This window comes from Oncorhynchus clarkii, chromosome 8 (genome assembly GCF_045791955.1).
Source record: "Oncorhynchus clarkii lewisi isolate Uvic-CL-2024 chromosome 8, UVic_Ocla_1.0, whole genome shotgun sequence".
NCBI lineage: Eukaryota > Metazoa > Chordata > Actinopteri > Salmoniformes > Salmonidae > Oncorhynchus > Oncorhynchus clarkii.
In genome coordinates, this window is record NC_092154.1 from 5,328,230 (window position 1) to 5,348,942 (window position 20,713).

At 45.6% G+C, this 20,713-nt stretch overlaps 1 protein-coding gene across 1 annotated transcript; it reads right to left on the reverse strand.

Moving 5' to 3' along the window:
* Window positions 1-19,284: 19,284 nt before the first annotated feature.
* LOC139415683 (uncharacterized) lies at window positions 19,285-19,650 on the reverse strand. Its single transcript, XM_071163802.1, has one exon. It carries the CDS (start codon window positions 19,648-19,650, stop codon window positions 19,285-19,287), a length of 366 nt encoding a protein of 121 aa, XP_071019903.1.
* Window positions 19,651-20,713: the final 1,063 nt, after the last annotated feature.

Genomic DNA, 20,713 nt, shown 5'->3' on the forward strand with positions numbered 1-20,713 from the left:
TTGAATACGCATCTACATTGAATACCCATCTACATTGAATACGCATCTACATTGAATACCCATCTACATTGAATACGCATCTACATTGAATACACATCTACATTGAATACGCATCTACATTGAATACGCATCTACATTGAATACGCATCTACATTGAATACGCATCTACATTGAATACGCATCTACATTGAATACCCATCTACATTGAATACGCATCTACATTGAATACGCATCTACATTGAATACCCATCTACATTGAATACGCATCTACATTGAATACCCATCTACATTGAATACGCATCTACATTGAATACATTGAATACACATCTACATTGAATACGCATCTACATTGAATACGCATCTACATTGAATACGCATCTACATTGAATACGCATCTACATTGAATACGCATCTACATTGAATACCCATCTACATTGAATACCCATCTACATTGAATACGCATCTACATTGAATACGCATCTACATTGAATACCCATCTACATTGAATACCCATCTACATTGAATACGCATCTACATTGAATACGCATCTACATTGAATACCCATCTACATTGAATACCCATCTACATTGAATACGCATCTACATTGAATACCCATCTACATTGAATACGCATCTACATTGAATACCCATCTACATTGAATACCCATCTACATTGAATACCCATCTACATTGAATACCCATCTACATTGAATATGCATCTACATTGAATACCCATCTACATTGAATACCCATCTACATTGAATACCCATCTACATTGAATATGCATCTACATTGAATACCCATCTACATTGAATACGCATCTACATTGAATACCCATCTACATTGAATACCCATCTACATTGAATACGCATCTACATTGAATACGCATCTACATTGAATACGCATCTACATTGAATACCCATCTACATTGAATACGCATCTACATTGAATACCCATCTACATTGAATACCCATCTACATTGAATACCCATCTACATTGAATACGCATCTACATTGAATACCCATCTACATTGAATACGCATCTACATTGAATACCCATCTACATTGAATACCCATCTACATTGAATACCCATCTACATTGAATACCCATCTACATTGAATATGCATCTACATTGAATACCCATCTACATTGAATACGCATCTACATTGAATACACATCTACATTGAATACGCATCTACATTGAATACGCATCTACATTGAATACGCATCTACATTGAATACCCATCTACATTGAATACCCATCTACATTGAATACGCATCTACATTGAATACCCATCTACATTGAATACGCATCTACATTGAATACCCATCTACATTGAATACCCATCTACATTGAATACCCATCTACATTGAATACCCATCTACATTGAATACGCATCTACATTGAATACCCATCTACATTGAATACGCATCTACATTGAATACCCATCTACATTGAATACCCATCTACATTGAATACGCATCTACATTGAATACCCATCTACATTGAATACGCATCTACATTGAATACGCATCTACATTGAATACCCATCTACATTGAATACCCATCTACATTGAATATCCATCTACATTGAATACCCATCTACATTGAATACCCATCTACATTGAATACGCATCTACATTGAATACCCATCTACATTGAATACGCATCTACATTGAATACGCATCTACATTGAATACCCATCTACATTGAATACCCATCTACATTGAATACGCATCTACATTGAATACCCATCTACATTGAATACGCATCTACATTGAATACACATCTACATTGAATACGCATCTACATTGAATACGCATCTACATTGAATACGCATCTACATTGAATACGCATCTACATTGAATACGCATCTACATTGAATACCCATCTACATTGAATACCCATCTACATTGAATACTCATCTACATTGAATACGCATCTACATTGAATACCCATCTACATTGAATACCCATCTACATTGAATACGCATCTACATTGAATACGCATCTACATTGAATACCCATCTACATTGAATACCCATCTACATTGAATACGCATCTACATTGAATACCCATCTACATTGAATACGCATCTACATTGAATACCCATCTACATTGAATACCCATCTACATTGAATACCCATCTACATTGAATACCCATCTACATTGAATATGCATCTACATTGAATACCCATCTACATTGAATACCCATCTACATTGAATACCCATCTACATTGAATATGCATCTACATTGAATACCCATCTACATTGAATACGCATCTACATTGAATACCCATCTACATTGAATATCCATCTACATTGAATACGCATCTACATTGAATACGCATCTACATTGAATACGCATCTACATTGAATACCCATCTACATTGAATACGCATCTACATTGAATACCCATCTACATTGAATACCCATCTACATTGAATGCCATCTACATTGAATACGCATCTACATTGAATACCCATCTACATTGAAAGAGTGATTTGGTGCAGTGAACAAGTAACTTTGTGAATGTGTTTGTTGTACTCAGTCAATTGAAAATGTTCTTAGAGTTTTGAAATATTAGCCATTTTGACGATCTTTTAGTCATGTTCTGATTTTTGCGCTTAAGAGTTGTGAAAATATACCACATACTCTGCTTGTGATCATTGCGCCAAACTCTTTGTTTATATATATATTTTATATATATTTTTAATTGAACCTTTATTTAACTAGGCAAGTCAGGTATGAACAAAATCTTAGTTACAATGACGGAAAAACCCAGGCCAAACCCAGATGACGCTAGGCCAATTGTACACCGCCCTATGGGATTCCCCATCACGGCCGGAGTTCATAAGTTATATACACAACTCAGACTGAGGCCTAGAGGAAGATCACTGCCAAACACACAACTCAGACTGAGGCCTAGAGGAAGATCACTGCCAAACACACAACTCAGACTGAGGCCTAGAGGAAGATCCCTGCCAAACACACAACTCAGACTGAGGCCTAGAGGAAGATCACTGCCAAACACACAACTCAGACTGAGGCCTAGAGGAAGATCACTGCCAAACACACAACTCAGACTGAGGCCTAGAGGAAGATCACTGCCAAACACACAACTCAGACTGAGGCCTAGAGGAAGATCACTGCCAAACACACAACTCAGACTGAGGCCTAGAGGAAGATCCCTGCCAAACACACAACTCAGACTGAGGCCTAGAGGAAGATCACTGCCAAACACACAACTCAGACTGAGGCCTAGAGGAAGATCACTGCCAAACACACAACTCAGACTGAGGCCTAGAGGAAGATCCCTGCCAAACACACAACTCAGACTGAGGCCTAGAGGAAGATCCCTGCCAAACACACAACTCAGACTGAGGCCTAGAGGAAGATCACTGCCAAACACACAACTCAGACTGAGGCCTAGAGGAAGATCACTGCAAAACACCGAAATGCCAAGTCATGTTTCAACCCTGACAAAGTGTTTTAATCGAATCAAATATCGAGTCATCATCTCCATGTATTTCATGGGGCTCGTGTGTGAGTTCGGTTTCGTGCCAATTCTGGCATCCCAAACTCACAATAACAATAACTGTCACAATAACTCACAATAACTGTCTAAAACTCTTTATAAAATATAAGCTCTGGCTGTGGATGTCTTCTGTGCATGACACATTCTGTTTCTGTGGTGAGGGTGTTTTTGAGGCAAGGGGAGAGAAACTGAGGAATGAATCTCAAATGGTACACTATTCCCTTTATAGGGCACTACTTTTGATCAGGTCTTATGCAAATGTAGTGCACTACATAGGATGCATGAGATAAATGGAGCAGGTGTACGCACCGTGGATTCCTGTGTGAAATCACTAATAGAATCCTGTCAATGCCTGTGACAGGTCGTCACTCTGGAGACATCAACCAGCGTTTAACATGCCAGCCAACCTTAATGCACCATAACAGCACGTGTCATGTACCGGCCCATCAGCATGTGACAGGCAACGATTGGGGACAGGAAGCCTTTCAGTTGCCTAGGCAGCAGGTGATTAGTAATGCAATCTCAGGAAACTGGCCCGTCTATCAGGCTCCATTAGGGCTCAAAGCTAACTGGAAACTGTCCCTTCCATCAGGCTCCATTATGGCTAAAAGATAACTGGAAAACTGCCTCTTGTTTTTGAGTGTCCCAGATTTTCGTTTACTATGTTACGTTTACCTCCTGAGTCCAGGTTGAATAACTAGCTTACTATTGTTTGTTTGCGAATCCTGAATCCCGCCCCCTATTCCCTGATAATCATGTTAATCCCAAAAGACAGACTTACTGTATTCTCTCCCTGCTATTCTCTTAGTAAAGTGATCTATTAAACTCTTTTAAAGGGGAGCACTATTGACTGAATTATCATTCAAAAATATTGTCAGCAACTTGCCTAAAAATATGTAAATTATTTTAAAACTCACATTTGCTCTGTCTGTCTGTCTGTCTGTCTGTCTGTCTGTCTGTCTCTATCGATTACCAACACAACTTTGAGGTTTGCCAGGGCTTCTTTTAAGTTGGAGAATGTACTAACCCTAACCCTAACCCTAACCCTTGACAGGAGAGTCTGACACCCAGACACAGATGATTACAATTAGAGTTAATAGCATTTTTTTTAATGAAATGCCGAGATGAGATGAGGTGCACACACACACACACACACACACACACACACACACACACACACACACACACACACACACACACACACACACACACACACACACACACACACACACGTGGATTTTGATTAGCATGTGTTTCATCAGAGGGACATCACGATAGTCAGCGAGACACCTGATGGAAAGGCAACACATCAAAAACACCCCACCTCCCGGTCTGAACGTTGTTATGATGCTGCGGCTGCTGGCAGTCTGAATCTACGTCCCCAATGGAGCCCTAGGGCACTACTTTAGACCAGGGCCCATAACCGCCCTATTCCCTACATAGGGCACTACTCTTGACCAGGGCCCATAACCACCCTACTCCCTACATAGTGCACTACTCTTGACCAGGGCCCATAACCACCCTATTCCCTACATAGTGCACTACTCTTGACCAGGGCCCATAACCGTCCTATTCCCTACATAGGGCACTACTCTTGACCAGGGCCCATAACCGCCCTATTCCCTACATAGGGCACTACTCTTGACCAGGGCCCAATAGAGAATAAGGTTCCATTTGGGCTGCAGATTCAGACTGCCAACAGCAGCAGTAACAACCTTCAGACCGGGAGAGAGATGGGGTGCACTACTCTTGACCAGGGCCCATAGGGAATAGGGTGCCATTAGTGACGCAAGTGTCTCTGAGTTGACGTAGAGGTAGGTGAGACGTCAGCGGTTGCAGTATGACAGGTGACAAGGAGAATGAAGTTCACACAGGGATAATTACAGACTGAGTCCATCAGCTCTCCTCCTCCCCGCCTCCACAACACCCTGTCCTCCTCCCCTCCTCCTCCTCCTCTCCTCTCCGCCTCGTCCTCCTCTCCTCCTCGTCCTCCTCTCCTCCCCGCCCACACAACACCCTGTCCTCCTCCCCTCCTCCTCCTCCTCCTCTCCTCCCCGCCTCCACAACCCCCTGTCCTCCTCTCCTCCTCCTACCCTCCACCTCCCCTCAAACACCCTGTCCTCCTCCCCTCCTCCTCCTCCTCTCCTCCTCCTCTCCTCCTCGTCGTCCTCCTCCTCCTCCTCCTCCTCCTCCTCCTCCTCCTCACCTCCACAACCCCCTGTCCTCCTCCCCTCCTCCTCCTCCTCACCTTGTCCTCCTCCTCCTCCTCCTCCTCCCCACCTCCACAACACCCTGTCCTCCTCCTCTCCTCCTCCTCCTCTCCTCCTCCTCCTCCCCAACCCCCTGTCATGAACTCGATTTTCATGCAAATCCCCCAAAAAATCTGCGTAAACAATATGCACATTTTCCCACCAGTGGTGTGTTTGACCAAATAGACTTGTTGCGGATAAAAGTCAGTGTGATGATGATGTAGAGAACAGAACATTTAAATGTTTTCATGTACCGGATAAAAAAATCTAAAGATCACTGTGTTTCCATCGAGTTTTCAACTCTACTTATAGTTTTGTCACAAACACTGTTGCGTTAAATAGCAATGTGACCATTCTGGTCTACTAAAGGAGAGGTTGGAATGGCTGGGGGTACTAGAGGAGAGGTTGGGATTGGCTGGGGGTATTATAGGAGAGGTTGGACTGGCCGGGGGTAGAAGAGGAGAGGTTAGACTGGTTGGGGGTACTAGAGGAGAGGTTGGACTGGCTGGGGGTACTAAAGGAGAGGTTGGAATGGCTGGGGGTACTAGAGGATGGGTTGGACTGGCTGGGGGTACTAGAGGAGAGGTTGGACTGGCTGGGGGTACTAGAGGAGAGGTTGGACTGGCTGGGGGTATTAGAGGAGAGGTTGGACTGGCTGGGTGTACTAGAGGAGAGGTTGGACTGGCTGGGGGTACTAGAGGAGAGGTTGGAATGGCTGGGGGTATTAGAGGAGAGGTTGGACTGGCTGGGGGTACTAGAGGAGAGGTTGGACTGGCTGGGGGTAGAAGAGGAGAGGTTGGACTGGCTGGGGGTACTAGAGGAGAGGTTGGACTGGCTGGGGGTACTAGAGGAGAGGTTGGGACTGGCTGGTGATATTAGAGGAGAGGTTGGACTGGCTGGGGGTAGAAGAGGAGAGGTTAGACTGGTTGGGGGTACTAGAGGAGAGGTTGGACTGGCTGGGGGTACTAGAGGAGAGGTTGGAATGGCTGGGGGTATTAGAGGAGAGGTTGGACTGGCTGGGGGTACTAGAGGAGAGGTTGGGACTGGCTGGGGATATTAGAGGAGAGGTTGGACTGGCTGGGGGTAGAAGAGGAGAGGTTAGACTGGTTGGGGGTACTAGAGGAGAGGTTGGACTGGCTGGGGGTACTAGAGGAGAGGTTGGACTGGCTGGGGGTAGAAGAGGAGAGGTTAGACTGGTTGGGGGTACTAGAGGAGAGGTTGGACTGGCTGGGGGTACTAGAGGAGAGGTTGGACTGGCTGGGGGTACTAGAGGAGAGGTTGGACTGGCTGGGGGTAGAAGAGGAGAGGTTGGACTGGCTGGGGGTACTAGAGGAGAGATTGGACTGGCTGGGGGTACTAGAGGAGAGGTTGGACTGGCTGGGGTAGTACAGGAGAGTTTAGGGGAACACTAAACTATCACAAGCAAATCCCACTTTCTAGTAGTTTCTGGTATCTAGTATGATGTCCATTCTAGTATACTGTCCCTGCCTACTGCTCATTCTGTCCGTCATTCACTAAGCAGTTAGATCACGGTGCTGTGTTCCTCCCCATACCCAGGTATGTTCTGGCATGGGCACCGCTAACTCTAATCATGGATAATCAAGACAGAAGACAGAAAACCATCCATATTCCCCATCGCATTTTCAAGACCCCGTCTCTCTCTCTCGCACCATATCTAATTTAATATATCGAGCGCCTGACGCCTGGGCTGGTTAGGAGCTGCTGCCGTAACCTTGCCAAGGGGGGATGAAATATGTTATTAACCTGGGGCAGAAAGCTCTCTAACATCTGTCCAAAACAATCAGAGAGAAGAGATGGAAGACTAGTAAAGACACTGAAAATGTAAGCTGTGAGTAAGTGGCTGCAGAAGAGAGCAGAAATGTGCGACAACCGGAGCAGTTTAATAATGCAAAACAAACTGCACCCAGAACAGCAAAATACGGGTCGAAATAACCCGTCGCCAAACCAGTCTGAAGTGCACAAAACACTTACAACAAACAATTCCACACACAGACATAGGGGAGGAACAGAGGGTTATATACACAACAAGTAATGTGGGAATGTAAACCAGGTGATGCGGGAAAACAAGACAAAACAAATGGAAATTGAAAGGTGGATCGGCGATGGCTAGAAGACCGGTGGTGTCGACCGCCGAACGCCGCCCGAACAAGGAGAGGAACCGACTTCGGCGGGAAAACACAAACCTATGTACCTGCATTATGCCTGGGAGGGAGCGTTTGGAGGAAGGGGAGAAGCCCCAACTGCGTTACTCACTTTTCAAAATACAGTCTTCATGATTTGCACATTTTGCCATCAAAAGCAGTCAGAGCTATGACGGTGTATGGTTTATGAAAACAGATTTGAATACATACTATATAAATATGTGCATGCAAGTGTATCGTTACCATACTGTGCATATACCATAGTGGAGTGGTTCCCAAACTTTCTATAGTCCAGTACCACTTCAAACATTCAACCTTCAGCTGCGTACCCCCTCTAGCACCAGGGTCAGCTGTACCCCCTCTAGCACCAGGGTCAGCTGTACCCCCTCTAGCACCAGGGTCAGCTGTACCCCCTCTAGCACCAGGGTCAGCTGTACCCCCTCTAGCACCAGGGTCAGCTGTACCCCCTCTAGCACCAGGGTCAGCTGTACCCCCTCTAGCACCAGGGTCAGCTGTACCCCCTCTAGCACCAGGGTCAGCTGTACCCCATCTAGCACCAGGGTCAGCTGTACCCCCTCTAGCACCAGGGTCAGCTGTACCCCCTCTAGCACCAGGGTCAGCTGTACCCCCTCTAGCACCAGGGTCAGCTGTACCCCCTCTAGCACCAGGGTCAGCTGTACCCCCTCTAGCACCAGGTTCAGCTGTACCCCCTCTAGCACCAGGGTCAGCTGTACCCCCTCTAGCACCAGGGTCAGCTGTACCCCCTCTAGCACCAGGGTCAGTGGACTCTCAAATGTTGTTTTTTTACCATCATTGTAAGCCTGCAACACACACTATACAATACATTTATTAAACATAAGAATGAGTTTGAGTTTTTGTCACAACCCGGCTTTGGTAAGTGACAAAGAGCTCTTATAGGACCAGGGCACAAATAATAATATAATAATACTAATCAATAATTTAGCTCTTTTATTTAGCGATCTTACATTTAAAAAAAACGTATTTGTTGATCGAAACATTGTGAAAACTCACCACAGGTTAATGAGAAGGGTGTGCTTGAAAGGATGCACATAACTCTGCAATGTTGGGTTGTATTGGAGAGAGTCTCAGTATTAAATCATTTTTTTTACCATGTATCCATTTTCGAGTTAGTGGAATTCCCACGTGACAGTAACGGTTAATGTGATTGGATGTTAATTCATTATTTGAGTAGGCCACCTGTATTTGACATTGTGTTGTTATTTCACTGAACACTAGATGGCTTAATTTAATTTTTGGCAGTGAAACGAGGCTACTCAGGCGAGAAATGAACCTCACCCAAATGTATAGCCCCGTTGGAAAATATAAATTGTGTTTGAACATGTGAAGTATTTTTGTAAATATATATTTTTTTAATGTGAATCACAGTTTTATTTGGTGTAACCCCCCGACGGCAATGTGCGTAGCGTGTCTATACCATAGTGTATCTATACCATAGTGTGTCTATACCATAGTGTATCTATACCGTAGTGTGTCTATACCATAGTGTATCTATATCATAGTGTGTCTATATCATAGTGTATCTATATCATAGTGTGTCTATACCATAGTGTATCTATATCATAGTGTGTCTATATCATAGTGTATCTATACCATAATGTGTCTATACCATAGTGTGTCTATATCATAGTGTATCTATACCATAGTGTGTCTATACCATAGTGTATCTATACCGTAGTGTGTCTATACTATAGTGTATCGATGCCATAGTGTGTCTATACCATAGTGTGTCTATACCGTAGTGTGTCTATACCGTAGTGTGTCTATACCATAGAAGAAAGAGATGATGAGATTCAGTATTTGCATCCCAAATGTCTCCCTACAGTATTCCCTATATTGCACTACATTTGACCAGATAAAAAAATATATATATTACCTTTACTTTAACTAGGCAGGTCAGTTAAGAACATCCAAATCAGACAGTTTGATTACCTGAGAAATCTACTGTATATGTTGTCAGCTTAATCTCAATCTCTTCATTCAAAGACTCACTTTTACTGACAGTTGTGGCTGCTTTGCGTGATGTATTGTTGTCTCTACCTTCTTGCCCTTTGTGTTGTTGTCTGGGCCCAATAATGTTTGTACCATGTTGTGCTGCTATCATGTCGTGCTACCGCCATGTTGTGTTGCTACCATGTTGTTGTCATGTTGTGATGCTACCATGTTGTTGTCATGTTGTGTTGCTGTCATGTTGTGTTGCTACCATGTTGTTGTTGTGTTGCTGTCATGTTGTGTTGCTACCATGTTGTGTTGTCATGTTGTGTTACTACCATGTTGTGTTGCTACCATGTTGTGTTGTCATGTTGTGTTGCTACCATGTTGTGTTGTCATGTTGTGTTGCTACCATGTTGTGTTGTCATGTTGTGTTGCTACCATGTTGTGTTGTCATGTTGTGTTGCTACCATGTTGTGTTGTCATGTTGTGTTGCTACCATATTGTTGTCATGTTGTGTTGTTGTCATGTTGTGTTGCTACCAGGTTGTTGTCATGTTGTGTTGTTGTCATGTTGTGTTGCTACCATGTTGTGTTGTCATGTTGTGTTGCTACCATGTTGTTGTCATGTTGTGTTGTTGTCATGTTGTGTTGCTACCATGCTGTGTTGTCATGTTTGTGTTGTTGTCATGTTGTGTTGTTGTCATGTGTTGCTGCCATGCTGTGTTGTCATTTTTTTACATCCCAGCCCCCATCCCCGCAGGAGGCCTTTTGGTAGGCCATCATTGTAAATTACAATTTGTTCTTAACTGACTTGTTTGGTTAAAGGTTCAATAAAAAAAATGTATATCTATATATTTTTTAAAGCTTTTATGGGATTTCAGGCATTCATATACAGTTGAAGTCAGAAGTTTACATACACCATATTCTCTACTATTATTCTGACATTTCACATTCTTAAAATAAAGTGGTGATCCCAGCTGATTTAAGACAGAATATTTACTAGGATTAAATGTCAGCAATTGTGGAACACATTTTCATTTAAACTCAGTTTATGTAAACTTCCAACTTCAACTGTAACTATGATTATAGATCCGTTGGCCACATCCTCTGTCTGAAAACCGTCTTCCAGAGATACCTGGGCTTCAGAGAGCCAGAGGTGACTGATTCAGGTCAAGCCATTTCAGATCGGTGTAATGACCTGCAGACATTCACCGGACCCCAACACACAAACAACCCATCACATGAATAACGTTAAGGTGACACCTACATAAGAGTACCGTTTAGCCCAAGGTTAGAGACCAGGCTTGAATCTCTCTCTGCCATCCACTAAAACTGGCTGTCCTAAATGCCATGTGGGATGCAACCACTTATAACTCTTCTGCCGAGGGGCATGGTTCAAAAAAACATATTGGTCTCTGATTGTATTCACTCCCACACCTCCACAATGTTGTGTGGTGAATAACTATCTGTCTGGCTGACCTAACTATCTGGCTGACCTAGTGTCTGTCTGGCTGAACTAGTGTCTGTCTGGCAGACCTAGTATCTGGCTGACCTAGTATCTGGCTGACCTAGTGTCTGGCTGAACTAGTGTCTGTCTGGCTGAACTAGTGTCTTTGGCCATCTGGAACTAAACATGTGAGTCTTTAGCCTTTCAGAAGGTACATCTATGGCCTGCAGACTGAATACGTATTCAAAGGAAATGTTAATGTCTGAGTCTACTAGACATGATGTTTCTTTCCTGTAGACCCTGTTGTACGCACAATAAAGGACAGAGTACCGTATTAAAGGATATCTCAGTGTGTATCCTGAAAAATAATATAAACTCAAAATGCAACAATTTAAAAGATTTTAGTCACAGTTACAGTTAAAATGAAGAAATACGTCAATTTAAATGAATTCATTAGGCCCTAATCTATGGATATCACAGGACTGGACAGGGGTGCAGCCATGGGTGGACCTGGGAGGGTATAGGCCCACCCACTGGGGAGCCAAGCCCACCCACTGGGGAGCCAGGCCCACCCACTGGGGAGGAGCCAGGCCCACCCACTGGGGAGGAACCAGGCCCACCCACTGGGGAGGAACCAGGCCCACCCACTGGGGAGGAACCAAGCCCAGCCACTGGGGAGCCAGGCCCAGCCACTGGGGAGCCAGGCCCACCCACTGGGGAGCCAGGTCCACCCACTGGGGAGCCAGGTCCACCCACTGCGGAGCCAGGCCCACCCACTGGGGAGCCAGGCCCACCCACTGGGGAGCCAGGCCCACCCACTGGGGAGCCAAGCCCACCCACTGGGGAGGAGCCAGGCCCACCCACTGGGGAGGAACCAAGCCCACCCACTGGGGAGCCAGGCCCACCCACTTGGCAGCCAAGCCCACCCACTGGGGAGCCAGGCCCACCCACTGGGGAGCCAGGCCCACCCACTGCGGAGCCAGGCCCACCCACTGGGGAGCCAGGCCCACCCACTGCGGAGCCAGGCCCACCCACTGCGGAGCCACCCACGTAAAACATTTAATGTATAACGGACACGGAACGAGACAGGAACAGCGTCAGCTAACTAATACTAAAGACACATAACAATCAATGCAGCAGTGGAGATCAGAGCTGGGGAACTGACAAATATAGAGGAGGAAATTAACAGGTGATGAGTGATTCCATGTGAGTCCAATAACGCTGATGCGCGTGACGAGGGGAAGGCAGGAGTGCGTGATGCAGGGCAACCTGGCGCCCTCAAGCAGCCAGGGGGAGGGAAGAGCGGGAGCAGACGTGACACTAGCTGGTTTTTATACCCATCGGCACAACAGAACAGCAGCGTCGGCTAATCTCAAGGGGGGGAGGTGTGTGTCTCTGTTAACAACAGCTGGTGTGCAATCTCTAATATTAAGGAAGTCTGGAGGTTCTGCTCGCCTGAGTTACAATACCTCATGATAAGCTGTAGACCATACGAACTGTATACAACAAACAAACAAATGCTCATCCAGAAGCGGCGCCCCTAGTGGCCGGGGACTTTAATGCAGGGGAACTGAAATTCATCTTACCTCATTTCTACCAGTATGTCACCTGTGCAACTAGAGGTGAAAAAAAACTCTAGATCAACCTTTACTCCACAAAAAAAATGCTCTCCCTCACACTCCATTTGGTAAATCAATGACAAAAGCTAAACAGCAAAAACTCAAACAGGAAGTACCAGTGACGCTCTCAATACAGAAGTGGTCCGATGAAGCGGTTGCTAAGCAGCAGGACTGTTTCTCCTAGCAACGACTGGAATATGTTCTGGGAATCATCCGATAACATTGAGGAGCCTCAGTCACCAGCTTCATCAATAAGTGCATTGAAAAGGGACTAGTATTCTTAATCGTATCTGTAAATTGACAGATTGGATGATACTCGTGTCCGTAAATTGACAGATTGGATGATAGTCGTGTCCGTAAATTGACAGATCGGATGATAGTCGTGTCCGTAAATTGACAGATCGGATGATAGTCGTGTCCGTAAATTGACAGATCGAATGATAGTCGTGTCCGTAAATTGACAGATCGGATGATAGTCGTGTCCGTAAATTGACAGATCGGATGATAGTCGTGTCCGTAAATTGACAGATCGGATGATAGTCGTGTCCGTAAATTGACAGATCGGATGATAGTCGTGTCCGTAAATTGACAGATCGGATGATAGTCGTGTCCGTAAATTGACAGATCGGATGACAGTCGTGTCCGTAAATTGACAGATCGGATGATACTCGTGTCCGTAAATTGACAGATCGGATGATACTCGTGTCCGTAAATTGACAGATCGGATGATAGTCGTGTCCGTAAATTGACAGATCGGATGATACTCGTGTCCGTAAATTGACAGATCGGATGATAGTCGTGTCCGTAAATTGACAGATCGGATGATAGTCGTGTCCGTAAATTGACAGATCGGATGATACTGGTGATAAATAATAAACCTACATGTTTTAATATGCCTAAACAGATGATGGCAACATATCTCCCTGCACGTTCATAGGCCAAACAAGCTGCAGATTAGGAGCCGTAGAGGACTGTATGTATATCTGAGCTGTGTTTGTGTGTCCTCAACTTGGCAGACAAGTTTGCTATCAGTCAGAATGCGTTTCATTCTGCGTTTCATAATTTTTTCCCGCTTGTTAGATATTATGCACATTGATAGCTTGATAGAAAACGTCCTCGCCATGTGGTTTATCATAGTAGCATACTAACAGGAAACAGCAGCAGGCTGAACGATCAGACCCAAACAGAGAAGTCCTTACCATGTGGTTTATCATAATAGCAGGCTAACAGGAAACAGCAGCATGCTGAACGATCAGACTCAATCAGAGAAGTCCTCGCCATGTGGTTTATCATAGCAACAGGCTAACAGGAAACAGCAGCAGGCTGAACGATCAGATCCAAACAGAGAAGTCCTCGCCATGTGGTTTATCATAGTAACAGGCTAACAGGAAACAGCAGCAGGCTGAACGATCAGACCGAGTGGACAGAGAAATACAGCTTCACTCTATCCAATCAGAGAAGCAGGATCAACGTACAGCCCGCCCTTCTCTTTACAGACAGGAAAACTAGACTTATTTAGACCATAGTACCTTACTTTACTGCCTGACATGAGAAAGATGCATCCTGGCACCCGAAAATATATATAATTAAAATGAATTAAAATTAATTATATATAACTATAAATAACAGATGATAAAAAAATATTTTCGGATCATAATCTTACCCAGAAAATTGCCCATATCGTTACGATACTTATTTTGTCCGAACTACTCGGGACTCATCTAGCATCAACGACCTCATCCTCACAGTGACCGTACGTACATATCCCAACCAGAAGCCATGGATTACAGGCAACAACAACCCCAAGGTAACCTGTCTGAATGGCTATCACCCCGTAGCACCAACATCTGTAGCCATGAACTGCTTTGAAAGGCTGGTTATGGCTCACATCAACACCATCATCCCAGACTCCCTGGACCCACTCCAATTCACATACCGCCCAAAGCCACAGGAAGTAGGGGTGCTGAGGGTGATGCTGAGGGTGATCCCCCCCCCCCCCCCACAAAGAAAACAAAAAATACTCCTCAATGGACTACAGGAAACGTAGGGCAGAGCACGCCCTCATTCACATGGAAAGGGCTGTAGTGGAGCGGGTCGAGAGCTTCATGTTCCTCTTTGTGCACGTCACTAATATAGTCATGAACACACCAACACAAAGATGGCACGACAAAGCCTTTTTCCCCTCAGGAGGCTGGAAAGATTTGGCATTGGCCTTCAGATCCTCAAAAAGTTTGACAAGCTGCATCATTGAGAGCAACTTGACTGGCTGCATCACCGCTTGGTATGACAACTGCTTGGCATCCGACCGCTCTGCTCGACAGAGGGTACTGCGGATGTCCCAGTACATCCAAGACCAGGCGGTGTCAGAGGAATTTTATTCATAGTTATATGTACATCTTTACCTCAACGACCTCGTACCCCTGCACATCGACTCAGTACTGGTACCCAGGTGTCTATAGCCAAGTTATCGTTACTTATTGTGTATTTATTATTACTTTTATTATAAGTGTTTTACTTTTCTATTATTTCTGTTTTCTTTCTGCGTTGTTGGGAAGGGCCCGTAAGTAATCATTTCACTGTTAGTCTACAGCTGTTGTTTATGAAACATGTGACAAATAACATTTGATTTGTTCTGGCACCTTGGGAATATCTGATAGCTGCTATCTAGAGCCTTATTAAAGGGTTCTTCGGCTGTCCCCATAGTCTCCCTTTAAAGAACCCTTTTTTATTTTTTACCCAAGTTATTATCTTGTCTCATCGCTACAACTCCCGTACGGGCTCGGGAGAGACTAAGGTCGAAAGCCATGCATCCCCCGAAACACAACCCAACCAAGCCGCACTGCTTCTTAACACAGCGCGCATTCAACCCGGAAGCCAGCCGCACCAGTGTGTCGGCTGCCGAATAACCTATTTTCTAAGAGTCGTTCTAAGAGTCGTGCTTTAGTTTGGAGCCTACGCTTTGAGACAAGAGGTAAATCTATTGAGATCAAATGAATAAAAGTTTCCCAACACCGATGCAGACTTCCCCACTCATCATGTCTGTAAAAGCTGTTGCGTGTGCAACCATAGCAACGCAAGACAGAAATCACCCACAATCCCTTGAGATAAATTAAGTGGACACACATTGATTAAGTAATAACAGTAATCCCCTCCTCCCTCCCCTCCCCTCCCCCTCCTTCCATCCCCCTCCTCCTTCCATCCCCTCTCCTTCCATTCCCCTCCTCTCTCCATCCCCCTCCTCTTTCCATCCTTCCATACTCCCTCCCTCCCCCTCCTCCCTCCATCCTTCCATACTCCCTCCCTCCCCCTCCTCCTTTCATTCCCCTCCTCCCTCCCCTCCCCCCTCATTCCATCCCCCTCCTCCCTCCATCCTTCCATCCTCCTTCTATTCCCCTCCCTCCCTCCCTCCCTCCATCCATCCCCCTCTCCTTCCATTCCCTTCCTCCCTCAATCCTTCCATCCTCCCTCCATCCCCCTCCTCCTTCCATTCCCCTCCTCCCTCAATCCTTCCATCCTCCCTCCATTCCCCTCCTCCCTCCCTCCCCCTCCTCCTTCCATTCCCCTCCTCCCTCCATCCTTCCATTCCCCTCCTCCTTCCATCCTCCCTCCATTCCCCTCCTCCCTCCATTCCCCTCCATCCTCCATCCATTCCCCTCCATCCTCTCTCCATTCCCCTCCATCCTCCCTCCATTCCCCTCCATCCTCCCTCCATTCCCCTCCATCCTCCCTCCATTCCCCTCCTCCCTCCATTCCCCTCCTCCATTCCCCTCCTCCCTCCATTCTTCCATTCCCCTCCTCCTTCCATCCTCCCTCCATCCCCCTCCTCCTTCCATTCCCCTCAATCCTTCCATCCTCCCTCCATTCCCCTACTCCCTCAATCCTTCCATCCTCCCTCCATTCCCCTCCTCCCTCCCTCCCCCTCCTCCTTCCATCCCCCTCCTCCCTCCATCCTTCCATCCTCCCTCCCCCTCCTCCTTCCATTCCCCTCCCCCCTCCTTCCATTCCCCTCCCCCCTCCTTCCATCCCCCTCCTCCCTCCATCCTTCCATCCTCCTTCTATTCCCCTCCTCCCTCCCTCCCTCCCTCCCTCCCTCCCTCCCTCCCTCCCTCCCTCCCTCCCTCCATCCATCCCCCTCTCCTTCCATTCCCCTCCTCCCTCAATCCTTCCATCCTCCCTCCATCCCCCTCCTCCTTCCATCCCCCTCCTCCCTCCATCCTTCCATCCTCCTTCTATTCCCCTCCTCCCTCCCTCCCTCCCTCCCTCCCTCCCTCCCTCCCTCCCTCCCTCCCTCCCTCCATCCATCCCCCTCTCCTTCCATTCCCCTCCTCCCTCAATCCTTCCATCCTCCCTCCATTCCCCTCCTCCCTCCATTCCCCTATATCCTCCCTCCATTCTCCATTCCCCTCCTCCCTCCATTCCCCTATATCCTCCCTCCATTCCCCTCCTTACTCCCCTCTCCATCCCTCCCTCTCTCCCTCCAACCTTGCTCTCTGTATCCACCCATCCATCCATTCATCCCTCCATCCATGCTAGCTAGCAGATTGTAACGGGCTATTTTGATGCTCCATTAGCTGTTACAGAATAAATTCTGTTTGGCGCTGCACAGAGAATTTTCAACCAACCTGAACGAGGCGACACTATCTTCGTTATCGATTTGTCCAAATATGTACAGTTGAAGTCGGAAGTTTACAAAATGTCTTGTTAAAACCTTTTTATAACTAGTATTTACATTTTTGGATAAAAAACGTTCCCGTTTTAAACGGGATATTTTCTCACGACAAGATGCTCGAATATGCATATAATTGACAGCTTTGGATAGAAAACACTCTGACGTTTCCAAAACTGCAAAGATATTGTCTGTGAGTGCAGAACAGAACTGATGTTACAGGCGAAACCCAGATAAAAATCCAATCAGGAAGTGACGCATTTTTTAAAACCGCCTCATGCCAATGACTCCTTATATGGCTGTGAATGAGCTACGAATGAGCCTACGTTTTCTTTCTTATTTTCGTGAAAATGTTGCCTGATGCTAGCAGAGCCTAGCCATAGCATTATGCCATGATAAACTTACACAAATGCTTGTCTAGCGTTGGCTGTAAAGCATATTTTGAAAATCTGAGATGACAGGGTGATTAACAAAAGGCTAAGCTGTGTCTCAATATATTTCATTTGTGATTTTCATGAATAGGAACATTTGCTAGGAAGATTTATGTCCGCTGCGTTATGCTAATTTGTTTGAGGCTATGATTACGCTCCCGCATGCGGGATGGGTAGTATCAAGATTAACAAACTATTGTTTTGGCGGTTATCTACTTTGTGCATGACACAAGTCATTTTTCCAACAATTGTTTACAGATAGATTATTTCACTTATAATTCACTGTATCACAATTCCAGTGGGTCAGAAGTTTACATCAAATCAAATCAAATTTATTTATATAGCCCTTCGTACATCAGCTGATATCTCAAAGTACTGTACAGAAACCCAGCCTAAAACCCCAAACAGCAAGCAATGCAGGTGTAGAAGCACGGTGGCTAGGAACAACTCCCTAGAAAGACCAAAACCTAGGAAGAAACCTAGAGAGGAACCAGGCTATGTGAGGTGGCCAGTCCTCTTCTGGCTGTGCCGGGTGGAGATTATAACAGAACATGGCCAAGATGTTCAAATGTTCATAAATGACCAGCATGGTCCAATAATAATAAGGCAGAACAGTTGAAACTGGAGCAGCAGCACGGCCAGGTGGACTGGGGACAGCCAGGAGTCATCATGTCAGGTAGTCCTGGGGCATGGTCCTAGGGCTCAGGTCCTCCGAGAGAGAGAAAGAAAGAGAGAAAGAGAGAATTAGAGAGAGCACACTTAAATTCACACAGGACACAGAATAGGACAGGAGAAGTACTCCAGATATAACAAACTGACCCTAGCCCCCCGACACATAAACTACTGCAGCATAAATACTGGAGGCTGAGACAGAAGGGGTCAGGAGACAGTGTGGCCCCATCCGAGGACACCCCCGGACAGGGCCAAACAGGAAGGATATAACCCCACCCACTTTGCTAAAGCACAGTCCCCACACCACTACATACACTAAGTTGAATGTTCCTTTAAACAGATTGTAAAATTCCAGAAAATGTCATGGTTTAGAAGCTTCAGATAGGCTAATTGAGTCAATTGGAGGTGTACCTGTGGATGTATTTCAAGGCCTACCTTCAAACTCAGTGCCTCTTTGCTTGACACTCTAACCACTAGGCTACCTATCGCCTCGGGGTATACAGCCTGTATTACAGGGGTTTCTGCAATTTAGTGAAGGGTTTTGTGACATCCCTCTGTTTGGCCTGTCTGCTCGCGGGACACGTCCTCTGTTTGGCCTGTCTGCTCGCGGGACACGTCCTCTGTTTGGCCTGTCTGCTCGGGGGACACGTCCTCTGTTTGGCCTGTCTGCTCGCGGGACACGTCCTCTGTTTGGCCTGTCTGCTCGCGGGACACGTCCTCTGTTTGGCCTGTCTGCTCGCGGGACACGTCCTCTGTTTGGCCTGTCTGCTCGCGGGACACGTCCTCTGTTTGGCCTGTCTGCTCGCGGGACACGTCCTCTGTTTGGCCTGACTGCCTGTGGAACACGTCCTCTGTTTGGCCTGTCTGCTCGCGGGACACGTCCTCTGTACACATGTAACAACCTGCAATACGAAACGTCTATTAGATCAGATTTTGGGCAGAGTAAACCCTCTCGCTTCACCGCATCCTCTGCCCGGTTGTTATTATTGTAAAAGTAGCTGATGTTATTTAAAGGACATACTTGATTGGCCATAGAGTAATATAATGGTAGCTGTCAAAGTGTAATAAACCACCATTAGCCGGATTCAGGTCTCTTGTTGTGATGGTGTGGGATTCCACAACAATGCCTGAATATCTGTCTGTGTCCCAAAAAATGGCCGCTTATTCCCTATGTAGTGCACTACTTTTTAACCTAGACCTATAGGGAAAAGTGTGACATTTAGGACTTAACCTCTGTCATTTTGTACCAGCTGATTACTGAGAGTGATCGATGATCGCTCCTGGCTAAATCCCTGTAACATCCTGCTGCCTGTCCTGTTCCTGGCCTGTACCTACACACCTGCAGATGAAATAAAATACCATCATTTGTTAAGCCTCAAATCAGCAGTTACTCATATTGATCCAGGCTGAGTCACACATCCACACTGGGCACTTCCCTTAATGAGGACCAAGACCACCTTTAAAGCACAGCAGACTACGCCAAGTGATTTTAAGCAAGGGAGAGAAACTATGTCTACTCTAGTGATGGGCATTCCGGCTCGTTCGGCTCAGCTCACCAAAAAGAGACGGCCCGTTTGTCTCCCAAACGACTCTTTAAAAAAAAATATATATATATATATATATATGTTTTGTATTTTTTCCAACTCAAACAGTTTGCGCTAGTTTGACTATGATTGGTACTAAAACAATTCTGGCCCTTGAGCATTTAGGCCTATATTATTTTATAAATGTTTTCTTCTTTGAATTAGTTAATTCTATTAATATATATTTTTTATTATTATTCATATCTTAATTTTTGTTTATTTTTCTAAATAGATTTGCCTCTTCTTATATGAGAGCCGGCTCCCAACATTCACCTACAAGAGTCGTTCGCGAACGACCCATCACTAGCCTACTCAATCTGACACGGCCACCTGTCCTTGTACAACAGTCTATTAGGATTTCTGCCCAGTCGATT